The 18,637-nt window shown below is 34.3% G+C and overlaps 1 protein-coding gene across 3 annotated transcripts in view; it reads left to right on the plus strand.

The window, feature by feature from the left end:
* The window catches only part of TRPM7 (transient receptor potential cation channel subfamily M member 7), a 112,386-nt gene that overhangs the window by 77,951 nt on the left and 15,798 nt on the right, over positions 1-18,637 (plus strand). For all 3 annotated transcript variants that reach the window (XM_024761869.1, XM_024761871.1, XM_024761870.1), the window contains 9 exons: positions 126-252; positions 1,344-1,528; positions 2,541-2,673; positions 3,441-4,156; positions 6,154-6,221; positions 10,613-10,709; positions 12,941-13,011; positions 16,290-16,324; positions 18,261-18,286. In XM_024761869.1, the coding sequence (XP_024617637.1) occupies positions 126-252; positions 1,344-1,528; positions 2,541-2,673; positions 3,441-4,156; positions 6,154-6,221; positions 10,613-10,709; positions 12,941-13,011; positions 16,290-16,324; positions 18,261-18,286 (1,458 nt within the window). The remainder of the gene's footprint in view (positions 1-125; positions 253-1,343; positions 1,529-2,540; positions 2,674-3,440; positions 4,157-6,153; positions 6,222-10,612; positions 10,710-12,940; positions 13,012-16,289; positions 16,325-18,260; positions 18,287-18,637) is intronic.

Below are 18,637 nucleotides of genomic sequence, written 5' to 3' on the forward strand. Positions count from 1 at the left end.
TTTTGCTAGAATCTGTGAAACAGATATGTACATAATCAAAACTTCCTTCAAACAAACGTGCACAAATATTGACTAGAAGCAGTAACTGGTAAATTACTGTTTTAATTTTTTTTTTTTTTCTTAAGTTTGTGCAAAGGATTCCACTATCACTGAAATCTGTGGTCCTGGGACATGGTTGACTCCATTTCTTCAAGCAGTCTACCTCTTTGTACAGTATATCATTATGGTCAATCTTCTTATTGCATTTTTCAAGTAAGAATTTTATTTGGTTGCTTATTGTAATGAGATCATTTAATATATAGTTCTCTTTTTGAAGGAGCTATACAAAATTTAAAGTATAAAGATTTTATTGAGGCGTAAACTACTAAAAATTATTTTTGAAAATTACAAATAAGCATGCATTTTCAAAATCAAATTAATTCTAAATTTGAGACTATCTTTCAACATGCACTTCTTTTATAAATTTAATCTTTATTTGGTATTTATTACAAGGTGGACAGGGAATACACATGCAGTATACAAAACAGAAAGGCAAATAGAAAATACTTCAGTAATCCCATCCTTAGTATTTTGGTATACATCCTTTTTATATTTTATATATATGAACCACTTTTTCTTTTTAAAAATAATGTTCTTATATTTTGTATACTGTTTTTAACTAAGCAAAACATGAATATTATCCTACATTAATAAATATCCCTCTCCAGTTTTTTAATGACTACCTCGTATTCCATGATATAGACTGTAATTTTTAAGCCAATATGTTATATTGCTCCATTCGATTATTTATAATTTTTTGTTCCCCATAATTTTTTGTTCCCCAAAACCATATTGTGGTTAAATTTTTTATTAATCCTTATGTATTTCCTTAGTGTTTTCCTAAAAGTAGAACTATTCAATATATGTATATTTCGGACTTCTTCTATTTAAGTCAAAATAGGCCTTGTGTCTCCAAATCTCTGCTAACAGTAGGTATTATCTTTTTAATGGTTGCTAATTTGACAGTACATAAGAGTCTTGTTTTTATTTGCACTTATTTTGTTACTACTCAGATTGAATATTTTCTTCTGTTTTTGTCATTTATATGTAATTTAAAAAACTTAAAATCATATTTTCTGCCTATTTCTCTGGGAGTTTATAATTAAGACCCTCAGCAGTATCAAACTTTGCCTTATACTGTTGCATGTGTTTTTTTCCAGTTTCGCATTTACCTTTTAGTCTTGTTTGTGGTGGAGTACTCCTTTGAATCCTTGTTTAGAGCAGAATTACAATAAAATTTTAGTATTTAAAACTTTAAAATGTGATTAGCTAAGTTTGTTTATTTTTATTCTTTGTTATTCAAGCAATGTGTATTTACAAGTGAAGGCAATTTCCAATATTGTATGGAAGTACCAACGTTATCATTTTATTATGGCTTATCATGAGAAACCAGTTCTGCCTCCACCACTTATCATTCTCAGCCATATAGTTTCTCTGTTTTGCTGCATATGTAAAAGAAGAAAAAAAGACAAGACTTCGGATGGACCAAGTAAGTAAGATATATTAAGGCAAATATTTTTATTTTATCACTTATCGGTATCACACTGAAAGCTAAGTATTTTTTTTTAAATAATTTTATTTTTAAATTTATTTATCTTTGACTGCGTTGGGTCTTCGTTGCTGCACGCAGGCTTTCTCTAGTTGCGGTGAAGTGGGGCTATTCTTCGTTGCGGTGCGCGGGCTTCTCATTGTGGTGGCTTCTCTTGTTGTGGAGCACAGGCTCTCGGCCTGCAGCCTCTAGAGTGCAGGCCTAGTAGTTGTGGCGCACGGGCTTAGTTGCTCCATGGCACGTGGTATCTTCCCGGACCAGGGCTCGAACCTGTGTACCCTGCATTGGCAGACAGATTCTTAACCATTGTGCCACCAGGGAAGTCCCTGAAAGCTAAGTATTAATTTTATTCAGAAGACTTAACTGGTTAATGTTATTGTAAAGCCTTTTGTTGAATTTGCCTAAACATAAAAGAATTTAAAGTGCAATATGTTTATCTATAAAAGTAAATTTAGTATTAAACTTCCCTTTTGGTATGGCATCTCAATTCGGTTTTGTTAAAATGCTAGTGTAAGCCATAACATTTGCCGTTCTACAAACCATTTTGACTGCTGTGTAAACAATAACACTTTTAGTACATTCTATGTACTACGTGAGACATAATAAACTCTGCCTAAAATTTTACAGTGGCTTTTTATTCTACCAAATCAGTTCTTATATTCTTGTACCTGGGTATGCGAAGGAGAGGTGTGAGAGATAGATGGGGAAGGGTATTTTATAGGAAACGGAGATTCAAAAAGGAGGAAATACTGGAAACTATTCTTCCAACATCACACTGTGAGTGAAGAAAGAAGTAGAAATACTTGTTTAGGGCTTTAGAAACACACCAGTAAAAAGAGAAAAAAAAATGCTGATGATTTACATAGCTTTATGAACTCTAAATAACATAAAACTCATGAGCTAAAGTTTATCTTGATGTCTCTGTTGATTTTTTTTTCTTTTCTCTCCTTAGAACTTTTTCTAACAGAAGAAGATCAAAAGAAACTTCATGATTTTGAAGAGCAGTGTGTTGAGATGTATTTTAATGAAAAAGATGACAAATTCCATTCTGGGAGTGAAGAGAGAATTCGTGTCACTTTTGAAAGGTTCAGAAACTCTTTAATTGTAACTGATTTTATGTCAGAGTGGGTTTTCTTAGTTATGTCTCTTACACATGGTCATTGTTCAATTTATGTTTGTCAAACAAGTAAGTTTAGTAATGGTTTTACATAATATATTGTGAGACAGTTCAGTTCTTTACTTCTAAGACCTCATGTAAGTCAGTCAGTCAGTCTCTTAACTGTTTTTTGACCCTTGTTACAGAGGGCAGAAAAGAGTTGGTGGAGAAAAGTTAAACTGTCTTAATTATTTTAAAACATGTTTCTTTTCATTAGTTTTGCTACGTTCTAAAAGTATATGGTATTTGTGTAGGTATAATAATGGTAATAGTTTATGTGTATGTAGCTGAATACACAGTTTTGTGTTACTCTGATGGGGGAATAAATAGCCTATGGTACAAAAGTGTGTTTTAAAATCTTATATTTTTATTATAATAGGATTAGCACTTGATCCTTTTTTTTTTTTAAATATTTATTTATTTATTTATTTTTGGCCACGTTGGGTCTTAGTTGCGGCATGCAGACTCCAGAGTGTGTAGGCTCAGTCATTATGGTGTGTGGGCTCTCTAGTCGTGGTGTGTGGGCTCCAGAGCTTGTGGGCTCAGTAGTTGCAGCACGCGGGCTTAGTTGCCCCACAGCCTGTGGGATCTTAGTTACTTGACCAGGGATCGAACCCATGTCCCCTGCATTGGCAGGCAGATATTTCGAAACCATTAATTTTTAACATTTGTAAAACTCTTGTGTTTCCCTTACAGAGTGGAGCAGATGTCCATTCAGATTAAAGAAGTTGGAGATCGCGTCAACTATATCAAAAGATCATTACAATCATTAGATTCTCAAATTGGCCATTTGCAAGATCTTTCGGCCCTGACTGTAGATACATTAAAAACACTCACTGCCCAGAAAGCTTCAGAAGCTAGCAAAGTTCACAATGAAATCACACGAGAATTGAGCATTTCCAAACATTTGGCTCAAAACCTTATTGATGATGGTCCTGTAAGACCTTCTGTATGGAAAAAGCACAGTGTTGTAAATACACTTAGCTCCTCTCTTCCTCAAAGTGGTCTTGAAAGTAATAATCCTTTTCTTTGTAATATTTTTATGAAAGATGAAAAAGATTCCCAATTTAACATATCTGGTCAGGATTTACCTGTAATACCCCAGAGAAAAGAATTCAATTTTCCAGAGGCTGGTTCCTCTTGTGGTGCCTTATTCCCAAGTGCTGTCTCTCCTCCAGAACTGCGACAGAGACAACATGGAGTAGAAACCTTAAAAATGTTTAGTAAAAATCAAAAATCAGGCAGTTCGTCTAATAGCATACCACATCTATCATCCCCACCAACCAAATTTTTTGTTAGTACACCATCCCAGCCAAGTTGCAAAAGCCACTTGGAAACTATAACCAAAGATCAAGAAATTGTTTGTTCTAAAGCTGCAGAAGGAGATAATGTAGAATTTGGAGCATTCGTAGGTAAGTTTGGCAAACTGATATTTGTATATCAACATTATTTATTTTTTAATTATAATTATCACCTTAGAAATAAAAATAAATTGCTAATTAATAAAATCATGTACTTGTGTGACAAGTGGATTACCTTTTCATAGAGTATAGTTCTAAAAATTTTTTAAGGAGTCAGAAGTCGGGGAAGTAGGTTGATTTGGGCTCTACTAGTTATATTAGCACATACCTCTTTGGTGCAGCTTACTATAATAACAATTGTATGGAAAACTTATTTGGACTTTTTTTTTTTTTTTTTCCCGATATGCGGGCCTTTCACTGTTGTGGCCTCTCCCGTTGCGGAGCACGGGCTCCGGACGCGCAGGCTCAGCAGCCATGGCTCACGGGCCCAGCTGCTCTGCGGCATGTGGGATCTTCCCGGACCGGGGCACGAACCCGTGTTCCCTGCATCGGCAGGCGGACTCTCAACCACTGTGCCACCAGGGAAGCCCTGGACTCTGTCTTTTGAATTTAAGCATAGTCTCTTGAATTTGATCAACTTTTGTTGAAAGAATTTGCGTGACGTGTAAGTGTTGCAAGACAAAGGTATAGGGGAGGCTAGAAGTAACTGGAAAAGAACAGTGTTTTATAAATAGGCTGACCATATAATTTTTCATCCAAACCAGTACACTTTTGAGAGTGAAAGGGTGTGTTACTGATATTTACATTAGGATAATAGGGAAAGCCAAGACTCTACTTGGAAAATGAGTATTTATGGTCAACCCATTTATATACCCAGAGAGTATATACCCAGAGATCATTTCAGAAAGGAACGATTCATTCTTATACCTCACCTCAAGTAAAATAAAGACTGAAAATATATTTATTTTGGCAATGATAACATGTTAATAACCTTGGTGAAAACTGTTTCAGTGAAGGAAGTGATAGAGGAAGAAGCCTGATTATAGTGAAATAAAGTACAAATGGGAGTGAATGTAGAGAGTGATGGGGGGCGACTCAAAAGCTTGGCAATGAAGGCAGAAAGAAAGAACTAATATTGTGGTTTGTATGTTTAAGGTTTTATTTGTTTTGTTTTTAATGATGTTTTGTTATTTAAATGTTGACATTATGCCACGTGGGAGGAAAAGATGAAGAGGGAATGCTTTGTAGAGCTAGCTAAGCCCCAAATATTTGTAGAATATAGTGTTCTAACAGCCTTCCTCTTAGATTATTAAAGATAAAAGTATTTAACAAAGAATTCTTAGAAAACAACTTCGGTTGTTCGTGGACATGACCAGAATGTTCCAAGGTTTGAAGAAGGCCCTCTGTCTCTTCAAGTTAGAATTTTTCCTTCAGGTGGTTTCCCAACCTTGTCTTTAACACTTATATGAGCCTTCCCAGCCTAGGAATTTACTTTGTCACGGAACATGTATAGAGATGGTTCACAGAATGTTATGTCCATGTAAAATTCTCCACATTAGGGCCAACCCCATGGATTATCTAGGTACTGAGCATGCTGATCTCTACTGCTAGGCTATGTGAGTTCACTGTGGGTTTATAGAGACAACTTTTCCTACATAAAATCTATCCCAATTTATTTTTTAAAAACATATTTTAGTTTGTTAATATATTGCCACTGGTATGGATATGTAGTTATAGATATCCATGTTTGATGTCTATATTTATATGTAATATGTATATATGTATAATAATTATATATAATGCTTTTTTAATTGAGAGTAAAAATGATTGCACCCCCTTTTCTAAATTTCAAGCAGTTTACTTCATATCACATGTTGGATTCTTTTAGGATCCTGTTACTGTAAACTTGAACTACTCATCTTCTCCAGCTTTTTGATACCTATTTTCAGTATTTATCAGGAAAGCTACAGGAAACTTCAGAGCCATCAAAACTACTCACAAGATGACATACGTCACTTGTTTGAATAGACTAGGCAATGACATTATTTTGATAGAACTAAAAAAAACAAGTATTTTTTGTTGTAATCTTTTCTTTTTTCTTTTTTAAGGACACAGAGATAGCATGGATTTACAGAGGTTTAAAGAAACGTCAAACAAGATAAAAGAAATATTATCCGTAAGTAAATCCTTATAGCAGTGCGATTATTTTGCTGTTTTGGAGTTTAGTTCAAAATAGAATTAAACATATTTTTCAGGAAAAATACAGTGTTAGCAGAAACCATCATCAGCATGAGAGTTCCAAATATTTGAAGCTTATACACAATTTGAAAAAAAGAAGAAACAGTTGAAGAATATGAAAAAATGTACAAATAGCCTGCATTTTTTAACTGAAGTTAAAAATCACCTATTTAACATTTCTCTTAAAAAATGCTTCTCCCTATATGGTTTCCACAGACTACTCATTGAACTCAACTCTTTCCCAGGCCCCAGAATTCATTAGAATATAACCCTGCTTCTCAAGGACCCTGTGGTCTAGCAATAAAAAGCTGAATATGCCGGTAACTACAGTATCGCGTGCAAGTGTAAGATGTTCAATAAATGTTGGTTAAATGAGTTTTAAAGTGTACAGAACAACTAGCAAAAAGGTGTGTTTCCTGGCTGAAAATTTTTCTTAACTGTTACTTTCGTAAATTACCAGTAACTAATTTGAGCTTTAAGGGTAATAACAGCTACATCAAGATAATTAGGAAGACCTGGAAAAGTGCTAAGCTTCTCCATCCCTTAAGAACTTAAGTTGTAGAAATGATCAAGTGATAAATATAACGGAAATAAAGTTTTTCCTAAAACTAGAGCCAAGGAAATGATAATGATATAATATAAGCTTTTATAAATGATTATTTCTCATATGATCTATCGTTAATTGTGAAATTGCTGTCAGGACATGTTACTTATTACCCTACATCTAAAAGGTAGACTCAAGTGCATTTTTTATAATATAAATGCTGACTTTTTTTGGGGGGGCGGCGTGCCACTCAGCTTGCAAGATCTTAGTTTCCTGACCAGGGATTGAACCTGCACCCTTGGTAGTAAAAGCACAGAGTCCTAACCACTGGACCACCAGGAATTCCCCAACATTTGTATTTTTAATAGCATATATTTTGATTGAACTATTGTACGAAAGTGAATAATTTAATGTCTATTAACTACATTTTGTTAACTTTGGATTTAATTGGTGACTATATGGAAATTGAGATGTAGTGATTCCATGAGGTCCCTTTCTTTCCATATTTGCCTTTAAGTTTGTATTTCTTACCTCAAATAAGACCATCAGAATGATGTAAGAAATAACGATTATGGAATATTCAAAGATGCGTAAATATCAGGTAAAATCTCTTTAGTACTTGTGGGAGTCAAAAAGTTAACTTAAAATATACATATACATTTAGATGGAGGAAGTAGGTAAGATAAACTTACCATAAGACTAATTTGCATGATGTATTCTAACCATTTTAATTCTGTGACATACTTCTAAAGATCTGAATTTTCCATTATATATGATGCCTTACAGAGAACTAAATAAATAGATTGAATGCATTTAGGTAGCATTAGCTGACACGTGATGATGAAAAACAAGGGAAGAATAAATGAATGAGAAAAAGGAATAAGTAGAAAGAAGAACTGACAAAGCTCTACCAGAGTTGGTTTTATAATTCTTAAAATGTAGACGTGATATATCTACATTCCATATGGGGTTTTTCTTGAACAGGTTTTAACTGAAGTGGATTTTATAGTAAATGAAGTTTTTTATGGACCTTTGTAACTTTTAATAGAGTTTTTTTGTAATTTGGAATTATTTAAGTTTAATAAAATTTCTATCACACTCTCTTTCTCCTATATGCAAATACCCTTTAATTAAAAATATGGACCCAGTATGTTATATTGCTCAATTGTAGAGTCCATTTGTGTCAGTGTAAGAGAGCCCAATGCCTCTTATTTTAGTCCTTCCTTAGAGTATAATTGGTTGTTCAAGAGAGATGTACATGATGATTTGGGTAGTATATTTGTTCACTTTTTATTAGTGAAAGTAATTTTTTAAATGTTTAAATATTATAGTTGGGTACTTGGTATCCTAGAATTTTAGAGATATTTATTGATACCTTTTAGCAGTTAGTAATAAAACTTAGTAATAGGGGCATTAGTGCCTAAGTGGCATTTGACCCCAAGTTTGACTCTAAACCTGTACACTTCAATTTTAGCCAGGAAAATTCTGAAGGCTAGGAATGGATATGGAGAAAGTAAATCTTTGGAGTGATTATGACTTAGAGAATTGACATGACACCTCAATAAAAGGTTAGAACTGCTAACTAGCTGGAACTCTGAGAGTTGTCAAACTCATCATGTCAAAACCTCAAATTCACCATCATCTCCCCGCTCAGCAGACATATTTCTTTTCCTCCTGTATTTCCTACCTCTGTTAATAGCATCAGCATCCTACCCTTCCAGTCAACAGCCAAGTCTACCTGGTTTTGCTTCCTAAATACTTTTTTAGTGCCTCTACTTTTCTCAATCCTTAGTTATAGTAGTTATAGTTACCCTGACTTAGGCTGTTAATTCTCTTAATTTATATTTCATTGAACTTTTAAGGTATCTTTAACAAGGTGTCACAACAGCAGTTGAAGGAATTTGATGACACTCTGATGGCATTTTGCTGTTGTGAAGCACTTGATATATGGTGGGAAATCATTTATAATGAATGGACATTTCCTAATGGTAAATGGTAGATGTTAGGTTTTCCCCACAGATTGCACCTTTTAACAATGGACCTATTAAATGAACTTAAAACAGGAGTATGCTGAAAATTTTTAAGTGAGCAAATAACTTCCTGGTAAAAACAAGAAGAAATAACAAGTTTCTGTGAGTGGGAAGAAAAGTGGTGGCTATGTTTTAAATTTAACAACTGTGAGTACTTTAGTTAGAGGAAAAGAACTGTAATAATAGAATAATGAGCTCTAGCTCTTGACGGTTAGAGGTTTTGAGTTCTTGAACATTTGTGGGTTATACATCCCTTTGAAAATTTAATGGAAACTACAGACCACCTTCCCAGGCAAATGCACATATACAAATTTTTTTCTTTTAAAGTATAGAGTTTTACAAATACCTCGAAGCCCACTCATCAGCCCCACACTAGAATTTCTATCAAAGATGGTTCTATGAAATTGATGTGTCATTGTATCAAAGAGTATATATCAAGGAAAATACTTAAGTAAAACAATCAAGAAATAGCTAGAACTGGTTCCAAAAGGAACAACTAAAATCAGAAAGGAAATCAGAGTTGCTTTGTGACAATAGGAAAAAGGTTAGCACTTTTTGCTTGGCTATATATCAATAAATCAGCTGTAATGTGAAGAATGTGAAACATCAAAGGTAGAAAAACTTAATTTTCTTGAGATGTTTAAGTTAAATTTATTTAATGAAAGTAATAGCTTATTGTGGTAGTAACATTTTAAAACTCATTGTTTCTGAGGGGTGGTAGAGGTTTGGAAATATTTTAAAGTTACATAGTAGTATGACCTGTGTATAGCTGAAAAAAAAAACAGGGTGAAGGTATCAGATCTTCCGCATTAGTTTAATGAATTTCGTTAGTTCATCTGGAAAAACGAATAGGTAAAAAGAATAAAATGGGGGAGAATTAGTTGTTAGATACTAAAATATCTAAACAAGTGGTACAGTTGAAACATGAATATTTAGTGAAACATTTTGGTGACTCCAAAATAACCCTTCTACAAATACAAATTTAATAAGAGTTGGATTAGAAATTGATGAGAAAAGGGATGCTTTGTCAGTAAACACACAAATTGGACAACTGGGTAGAAATTAGGAAACGTCTGTTTCATATCACTTCGTAAGCTCAGATGAATTCTGGATTTAAATATAAAAATTCAAAGTATAAAAAAAACTTAAGAAAATAGAAATATTAAGTCATTAAACTAGGAGGGCTTTTAAAACAAATATTAAGGGAAGGATGAAAAGAGATGAGTACCTAAAAATATAAAGCATAGATAAAACAAATATGAAAAAAATTGAAATTTGACAAATAATGACCAGATAGATCTTTGTTATACAAATAGCTTATAAAAAGCAATAAGAAAGCTACCAAAACTCCCCAAAATAAATTTCCCCTCCACTTTTTTACTCTCCAAAGAAGAAAGTATTGCTGTTTCAATTTTAGTGTAAAATAGTTTTTTTCTTTTTAAGGTGAATTGATAAATGTTTTATTATTTTTCCTACAGTTTCCTATTTTCCTCCAATTTTTTAAATGAACTTGTATTGCTATGAAAAAGGATTCATTCAGATGGATTTATGAACAATAAGCAAGTAGGGTGTTTTGATGGCAGTTTTTGAAATTGACATTGAAGAAAATAAATGTAATTTGTAATATACCCCTTGGAGTCCAGGTAGATTAAAGCATATTGAGCTAAATAGATCCAGAGGCTCTTATACTACTTAGAGCAATGATTTGAAATTTAGTTCAATTGTTTTAAAATTGTGTATATGTATAATATGCAGAATGATATTCCTTCTGAAAACACTCTGAAACTTGTGAGTTCTCATGCTGGATTTACTGAGTGTCACAAAACTTCTGTTCCTCTTCATTCAGAGCAAGGTGAGTATTTTGACTTCATGAATTATGCTAACAAATATACTCATTTAAGCTTTACAGGTATTTTATGGACATCATTAAACTTTAAATGTATTTTATGTATGTCACACACTTGAGCAGTGAATGTTTCAGAAGTAAGAAAATGAAGATTCTGGTCCATCATTGTTGTTCTTAACCTTGAATAATACATAATCTGAACATTCTAATATTTTTCAACAAATTGTTTAGACTTAAAAGATGAAAGGCAAAGACTCGCTTTTTACAAATACGCTTTTTTACAAATGAATCGGTTGTATTTTAATCTGTATAGTCATTTAATCAACTTATTTTTCTGCTTTAACCTTTAAAAATAACATACATTTATTTGGTTCAAAATTAAAATACACACACACACACACACACACACAAGCACTTTGAAAATCAGTCTCAGTCTCACACCAACCCCATGTGTAACCACTGTTATTTTTTCTCTAGTTTCATGCTTATGTAGTCATATATGACAATAGTCTTTTTTACCTCTTCATCTTTTACACAAAAGGTAGCATACCATACATGTTGTCCTGCATCTTTAATTTTTCATTTAAGAAGTTTAATGATCTGGAGATGTTTCCATATCATGCTTTTTTGGGGTCATAGTTATATGCGTATAAATTTATTGTTATCTAACTTTTCAGTTATGTACAATTAATCTTTATAAGGTTCCTTAAGAAAAGCAGTACTTCCTTATTCCCCTCACCATTATTTCTCCTTTTATTCTCTTCAAGTTGGGTTTATTCCAGGAGTGCAAATTAGTTTAACATTCAAAAATATAAGGCATGATAGTAACAAATTAAAGAAGAAAATCATATGATTATCTTAATAGCTGCAGAAAAGGCTGAATTTGATGAAATTCAACATCCATTCATGATTAAAACTCCTAGCAAAGTAAGTATAGAATGGAGTGTCCTTAATCTGCATAAAGGGTATCTAACAAAAACTTGCCACAGATACCATACTTCATAGTGAAGTATTGAACACCCCAGAAGGAGAACAAGACAAGGATTCTATTAATAAAACTCACTATTTTTGGATAACGTGGATATTATTTCTAAAGTTAGGATGCCTGTAATTTTATATCCTCGTATTTCAGTTTTAGGCAGTATCTGTTGACCTCCCACTAAAGAAGACAAGGATTGAGCTCTTCCCTACCGCCTTCCCCACCCCTCTCTATTCCCTAGCCCACATGCATGCACAGATGTCTTTACCCTTTCCCACCAGTGTAGTTATGTCATGATTTTGGTTAGATCAACACTGGATTCTCTGCTCTTTGAATAAATTTTTTCAAAATATTCAGTTTCATCATCTTGAAAAACTTTTGCCCAGAGTCCCCTAATATATCTCAATCTGCTCTTTTTGCCCTCTATACTTGGAATGTTCTAAGATTTCCTTTCACCATTCATTCTTTCGTTCTAAGATTTCTCTTCACTGTTCTTTCTGAGGTTTTCCTTTATTGTATCATGAGGTTGTAAATTCTAAATTAGTTTAAAATTTAACATCCTCACTTCTTTTGGAAAATAGGCTTAATTCTAAAGTTTGTTTAGCATAAGCAAGCACAATGTGACAAAAGTGGCATCTTAAATGGGGGGAAAGATGAACTATTTTTTTTCCATTACTGTAAAATGATGTTTAAGGTTATTAATTGCAACATTGTTACAGCAAGAGATTGAAATCAGACCAAATGTCCATCAATAGGAGTTTGGTTAAATAAATTATTGTATATCCAGTGTATGAAGTTCAGCATAATATCAAAGTAGAATAGAGAAATCCTCTGTGTACTGATATTGAAAGATCTCCAAGCTTAAATTTAAAAAACCAACAACAAAAAAACTGAAGATATATATATTATACTAGCATTTATGTTAAAAAACGAAGATTCAGGGGTATATATAGAAACACAAAATATCTTTGGAAGGATACACGAGGAATTTGGGAACAGAGGAAGAGCAAGACTTTTTTTTTTCCATACTCTTTTATTTCATATTGCCTTTTCACAAAAATAAATTGAATAATTTTGATATCCTGTCAAGAGACCCATGAGACTCATATAACTCTTACATTCATCAGTGTTGGGGAGAGGATAAGTTATCTTAGTTAAGTTATATTATGCCTCGAAACACTTTGTGTTTGGTTAGTTGATATTAAAAAAAATTTGTTTTACTTGTATAACTTTTTTATTTTTTTAAATTTTCTTTTAGTGGAAAGTAACAGTAGAAGGCCATCTATAGAAGACACTCATGAAGTAGATTCCAAAGCAGCTTTACTACCGGTTTGTACATTTCAATTAAACATATGTGTATTTAAAAATATTTATTTAGGGCTTCCTTGGTGGCGCAGTGGTTGAGAGTCCGCCTGCCGATGCAGGGGACACAGGTTCATGCCCCGGTCTGGGAAGATCCACATGCTGCGGAGCGGCTGGGTCCGTGAGCCATGGCTGCTGAGCCTGCGCGTCCGGAGCCTGTGCTCCGCAACGGGAGAGGCCACAACAGTGAGAGGCCCGCATATCGCCAAAAAAAAAAAAAAAAATTATTTATTAGATAAGAGCTAAAAGATGGTGATATTTTATCTGAGATTATATCTAGCTTTCAAAAATTTTTTAACATTAGAAAACTGACCTCAGTGCATAGTAACAGTTATGGAAAAGAGTTTCTTCCTGTAGTGAATAGTCAGGAATTATTAAAGAAAAATGTATGCAGAAGAAAGAAAGGTAGGAATCTCTGTTTGAATTGAAGCTAATGATATGAAATTATTCCCAGCCAACTGGAGTAATATTTGATTTTACAAACACTCTTTAAAAGCAGACTTTGGCAACCAAGACAAATAGCTTGGGAGAAAGCAAAAACAGTTGCTCCTTTCTAGTCAGGTATAGAAATTAGTGCTCATAATTATGATCCTGGATCATCAAGAGCATATTAACTTGGCCCCACCCCCCTGGACTGAACGCTACACATGTACTCACACCCTCTTGCTGGCTCCCACCCTGGCAAGCAAGGCAACCATGAGAACCTGGAGGTTCTTCAGAAGACAAAGAAGTCATTCAACCAGGTGTTATCAGCCCCAGGTGAGGCAAGCAAAAGTGATGGAGAAGATTCCAGGAAGCTGCCAGAGCAGGCGGGGGAGAAATCCCAGGTTGTGTATAGAACTGGGCACTATAAGTGGTTCAGTGTGCGAATGGGATGTGGATTCATTTCTGTGATAAACTGAAAGGGAAACCCCTTGGATATTCCAGTCAGTGTATTTGTACTCCAGGTTTTTTTTTTTTTTATCTTACCCTGTTAGAAGCCTTTGACCTGCTGCTGCTATTGTTTCGCTCATTTCCATCATCTAATGCAGAAAGGAAACAAGAGGATCTTCTAAGTCCATCAGATGCCCATTCTTTTTTTTTTTAATATTACTGTATTTTTATTCATCTCATTTATGCATGTTCCTTTGTTGTGGCCACAGCAAGGGGGTTGGGGGAGAGGAAACTTTCTTCACGCATGCACAAAGGTTGTGATGTTTACTGAAGATGATGGGAAAAATTTTTCGACACTCGCATCAGCTGAGGCCAGCCAGCAGTGAATCTTGGAAGTTAATTCCAGTGCCCAGAACCGGCCCAGCATGGGGAGTGAGGAATCCATCCCCTCCCCGGCAGTCGTACCTTGCCCAGGAACATTTGAGAAAAGTGTTGCCCAGTCTGCAGTCTGTGACCCTAAGCGGAGAAATGCTCACCAGGAGGATCGGGTCCAGCAAGGAGTTCCGGCTGCCCAGTGATCCCAGTTTGCCCTGCTCACTCGCCTGCCGGTTGTCCCAGATGCCCATTCGTTTTTTTCTTCTTCTTTTTTTTTTTTTTAAATATTTATGTATTTATTTGGCTGCGTTGGGTCTTAGTTGCGGCACGCGGGATCTTCTTTGCAGCGTGCGGGCTCAGTAGTTGCGGCACTCGGGCTTAGTTGCCCTGTGGCATGTGGGATCTTAGTTCCCCAACCAGGGATCAAATCCGCGTCCCCTGCGTTGGAAGGTGCATTCTTAACCTCTGGACCACCAGGGAAGTCCCCCAGATGCCCATTCTTTTTTTTTTTTTTTTTTTCCATTCTTATTAAAACATTTTAGAAGCCTGAAGAAAAGAAAAAAAGAACATATTAACCATATTAACTTACTTTGTGCTGTAAAGAGATAGATTATATTATTAAAAATCATTTTATTAAAAAAATTATTTCAATGGGAAGGGTGTTTAGTGAATGCAGAGTTTCACAGTAACAAATTCTCCTTTCTGGAAGGACTCATCCTGAACCTAAGCTGCACAGTTTTGCTACAAATAAGGTTCCATTGAAGATGACCTCACAATGCCAAATTACAAAACTTGTGGGAGCCAGCTTATACAAACAGTATTAGATCTCTGACAACTTGAGATAGTAGAATTATTGGTTACAGATTATAAGTCTGATTAAAGCCATTAAAAAGTATTATAAATATTTCTAAAAAAGAAAAGATATTACTCAGAAATACTGGAAAATTTGGGAAAAAATAAAAAATCTCAGTTGGGGGTTTCCATGGTGGCACAGTGGTTGAGAATTTGCTTGCCAATGCAGGGGACATGGGTTCGAGCCCTGGTCCAGGAAGATCTCACATGCCGTGGAGCAGCTAAGCCCGTGTGCCACAAATACTGAGCCTGCATGCCTAGAGCCCGTGCTCCTCAACAAGAGAAGCCACCGCAATGAGAAGCCCGCGCACCGCAACAAAGAGTAGTCCCCGCTCGCCACAACTAGATAAAAGCCCGCATGTAGCAACAAAGACCCAAAGCAGCCAAAAATAAAATAAGTTAATTTAAAAAAAAAAAATCTCAGTGGGGGTTAAAATAACAGATTGGGCACAGCTGAATGGAGAATTTTGCTAAATTGGACCACAATGTAACATAGAATTATAATTAGGTGGAAAATGTGTTAAGCGTAAAGAGATGGAAAAATACCTCTAAATTGGCCTTGAGAGAGTAGACAATTTGAAGAGATTATAAATGACTTAGAATTTTCCAAATTGATGACATACATGAAGATTCAAATTCAGGAAGCTGAAGTCCCAAAGTGGGGAGGTAAAAATAAATCCACACCTATAAAAATAATTATAAAACTGCAGAATAAAGCCTACCACGTACACACACAAAAGGGCTTCAATGAAATATGCCTGTTATTAGTGATTTCTTTGTCACAGTTTGCATGATTTTAATTTTTATCTTTATACTTTGATGTGTTTTGGCACCAGGCACATATTTTTTTTAGAGTCATAGAAACAAATATGTATTTTAAGAAAATAAAATTGTCAGCAGACAATTACAATTATGTTGTAGGAAATAACACTCATGAAATTCTTTATTCTACCTTGTGGAATGGCCTTAACGGTAGCTTTTATACCAGTTTTTTATTTTATTAGTTCAGTTGTATAAAACGAATGCATATTAACTTTTCAACCCTTCATTCATCAAACATGTAGGATACAAAACAGATAAACAGTTATGCTTTATCTAGAGACTTTTTTCTTTAACTTTTTGTTTGTGTTTGTTTCTGACTAAAGGATTGGCTACAAGATAGACCATCAAATAGAGAAATGTAAGTAAGCCTTTTCTCATTGTTAGTGTGAAAAGTATCATAGGTATTGAATGTTGTTTTTTTCCTGCTCTTTGCATCATCTTTTTAACACTTCTTGAAATTATTGCTGATTATTTATTTTGTGATCTCCTGTCTTTACATAGAAGAGATTGGGGAATCATTTATTATAAGTTAATGTATAAATTTTAATTTATGATTTTATATAGTTATATTAGTCATATTATAACCACAGCTCAAATAAAATTTTCATTATAATGATACAGTTATGATTTTATTATTTAGTCCTGTTTCCAACTTGCTTTTGAATAAACTTGTTCAACAACTTAGTTTGACACTTTAATAATTTCTCTGCCCATCGTTCTAATCAACAAGCCTTTCTTCTGCTTTTGGGAAGCACTGATAATTAGAGCAGTAATACACAGTGTACATTAGAAAGCCGGCATACAGAAAGATCCACGAGAAAGCTGATGTGATAATCCAGAACCAAAAGTAGAAACAAAAGGCAATCTTACAAGTAGTCATCCCCAGAAAGTGAAAATTTTCAGTACAGATTAAACATAACGATAAAGAAGAATCAAAGATAATCTCTCTGTTTTCCAGCCTCGAAATTAGTATTTTAGGATTCCAAAGGACATTAAAAAAGAGTAATTAAAAAAGAGTAATCTTGTTTTGACACCCATTTGATACTAGAAGCATGGTAAAGTTACTCTCCAATGTGAACTGCTTGAGAAGGGAAGCCAATTTGAGGGAATTTATTATATATTATATAGTGTTTTCCCTATTTCCTTCTCTGTATCAGAAATAGATGTGAATATATAGAGAAGAGAATAAACCAGGTGCTATGTGGGTATGCAGTTGTTCAAATTGTGGAGGTATCCTGGCCCTGAATGGCATTTGGAAGATCTATTTATAATCAGACCTCTTCAGAGAATAATGTCTTTTATAAGTAGAACTGTAGGATGTAAATGCAGAGAATCAGTACTTAAAGTTGATGTTAATTCGGCTAACAAGAGAACTTTGAGTTACAGAATGCTGACCCATAGAAGTACCCAGAAAGGTGGAGTTGGTCAGTACTCTTTGGGTGTGCTAAGAGTGGTTTATCAGCAGTAGACAAAGGGCTGATGCTAGGGTCAAAGTATTTCCTATAGGAAATATTGATGTTACTAAGGTGAAAGCCAGCGGGAAATATCAGGATCAGATAGAATGTAAGAGCTAGAAAGAGATTACCAAGGTCTCCTACTCAAGTGGTTCTTTCTAGATCTAGTCCTTTTAGTCCTGAGCAAGGCCACATAACTGTATAATGGGAGAGCTAAGCTTCTAATCTATTTTTCTTGATTCCCATTCCCCTTTCCTTTCCACTACACTTGTCTCTAATTTGCACTGGAATCTTTGGGATTAATAGAACCTACACTTGGTACCAGTATATGTTGTTATAAATAAACATATTCACATTGGAAAAAAATTTTTTTCAACATTAGCAATTGAATTTTGCAAAATGATATACAATTGCTGTTCTCTCTGTTCTTTGCCCATCAGTTCTGTTGAAGTATTTTTAGAATCCTGCAAAGTCATTTCAAGGCATTATTAAAGTACTGGAATGAATCTCCACAAATAGAGGAGTCATGGAATATTTTACTGTATTAGTACTGAACCTTCAGTTTGGCATCAAACTACTAATAATATTTATGTAGGCATAAATTGGAGGTAAAAGTTGTTGATAAAGTATATGCATATGGATTTATACATATCTGTGTATGAATTTGGTACAAGCTTAAGGGAAGTGGCAAATATTCAAACAAAAGTGAATCTGAATCTCAGAATTCCTTTAATAATGTTATATTAAATAACAGTAACTTCATAAAATAAAAAGTTTTGTGGTAGCCAAAACTAATTTTAAGTTACTAAAATTGTAACATATTTTTTGTTGTTTCTTTAGGCCATCTGAAGAAGGAACGTTGAATGGTGAGTCTGTGTGGTAGATTTAATGCGAAAAACTGAGGATTGTATATGATCTACTTTAGCAAATACTACATTGTCCTAAGTAAGAAATTTTAGACTTCATATTTGAAAAAGCCAAGGTAGTAGAAAGTTCTCCCTTCAGCTTGTTTCTCTTCATTATAAGTGTTTCACAAATACAAGAACTCACCGTGTGAATGATGATCGTTTTACAAAAGTCTCCCCACTCCCCTTTATCCTTGCTGCTCAGGTTGCTTCTTCCCTTATATTCCATGTGTTAGTGAATGGTACGTTTTCAGTCAGCTAAGTGAAACCTGAGCAGGAGGTATTCCTGACCCCCTTGACCTTGCACTCACA

This window comes from Neophocaena asiaeorientalis, unplaced genomic scaffold, assembly GCF_003031525.2.
Source record: "Neophocaena asiaeorientalis asiaeorientalis breed wild unplaced genomic scaffold, Neophocaena_asiaeorientalis_V1.1 scaffold111, whole genome shotgun sequence".
In the NCBI taxonomy this organism is placed as follows: Eukaryota; Metazoa; Chordata; class Mammalia; order Artiodactyla; family Phocoenidae; genus Neophocaena; species Neophocaena asiaeorientalis.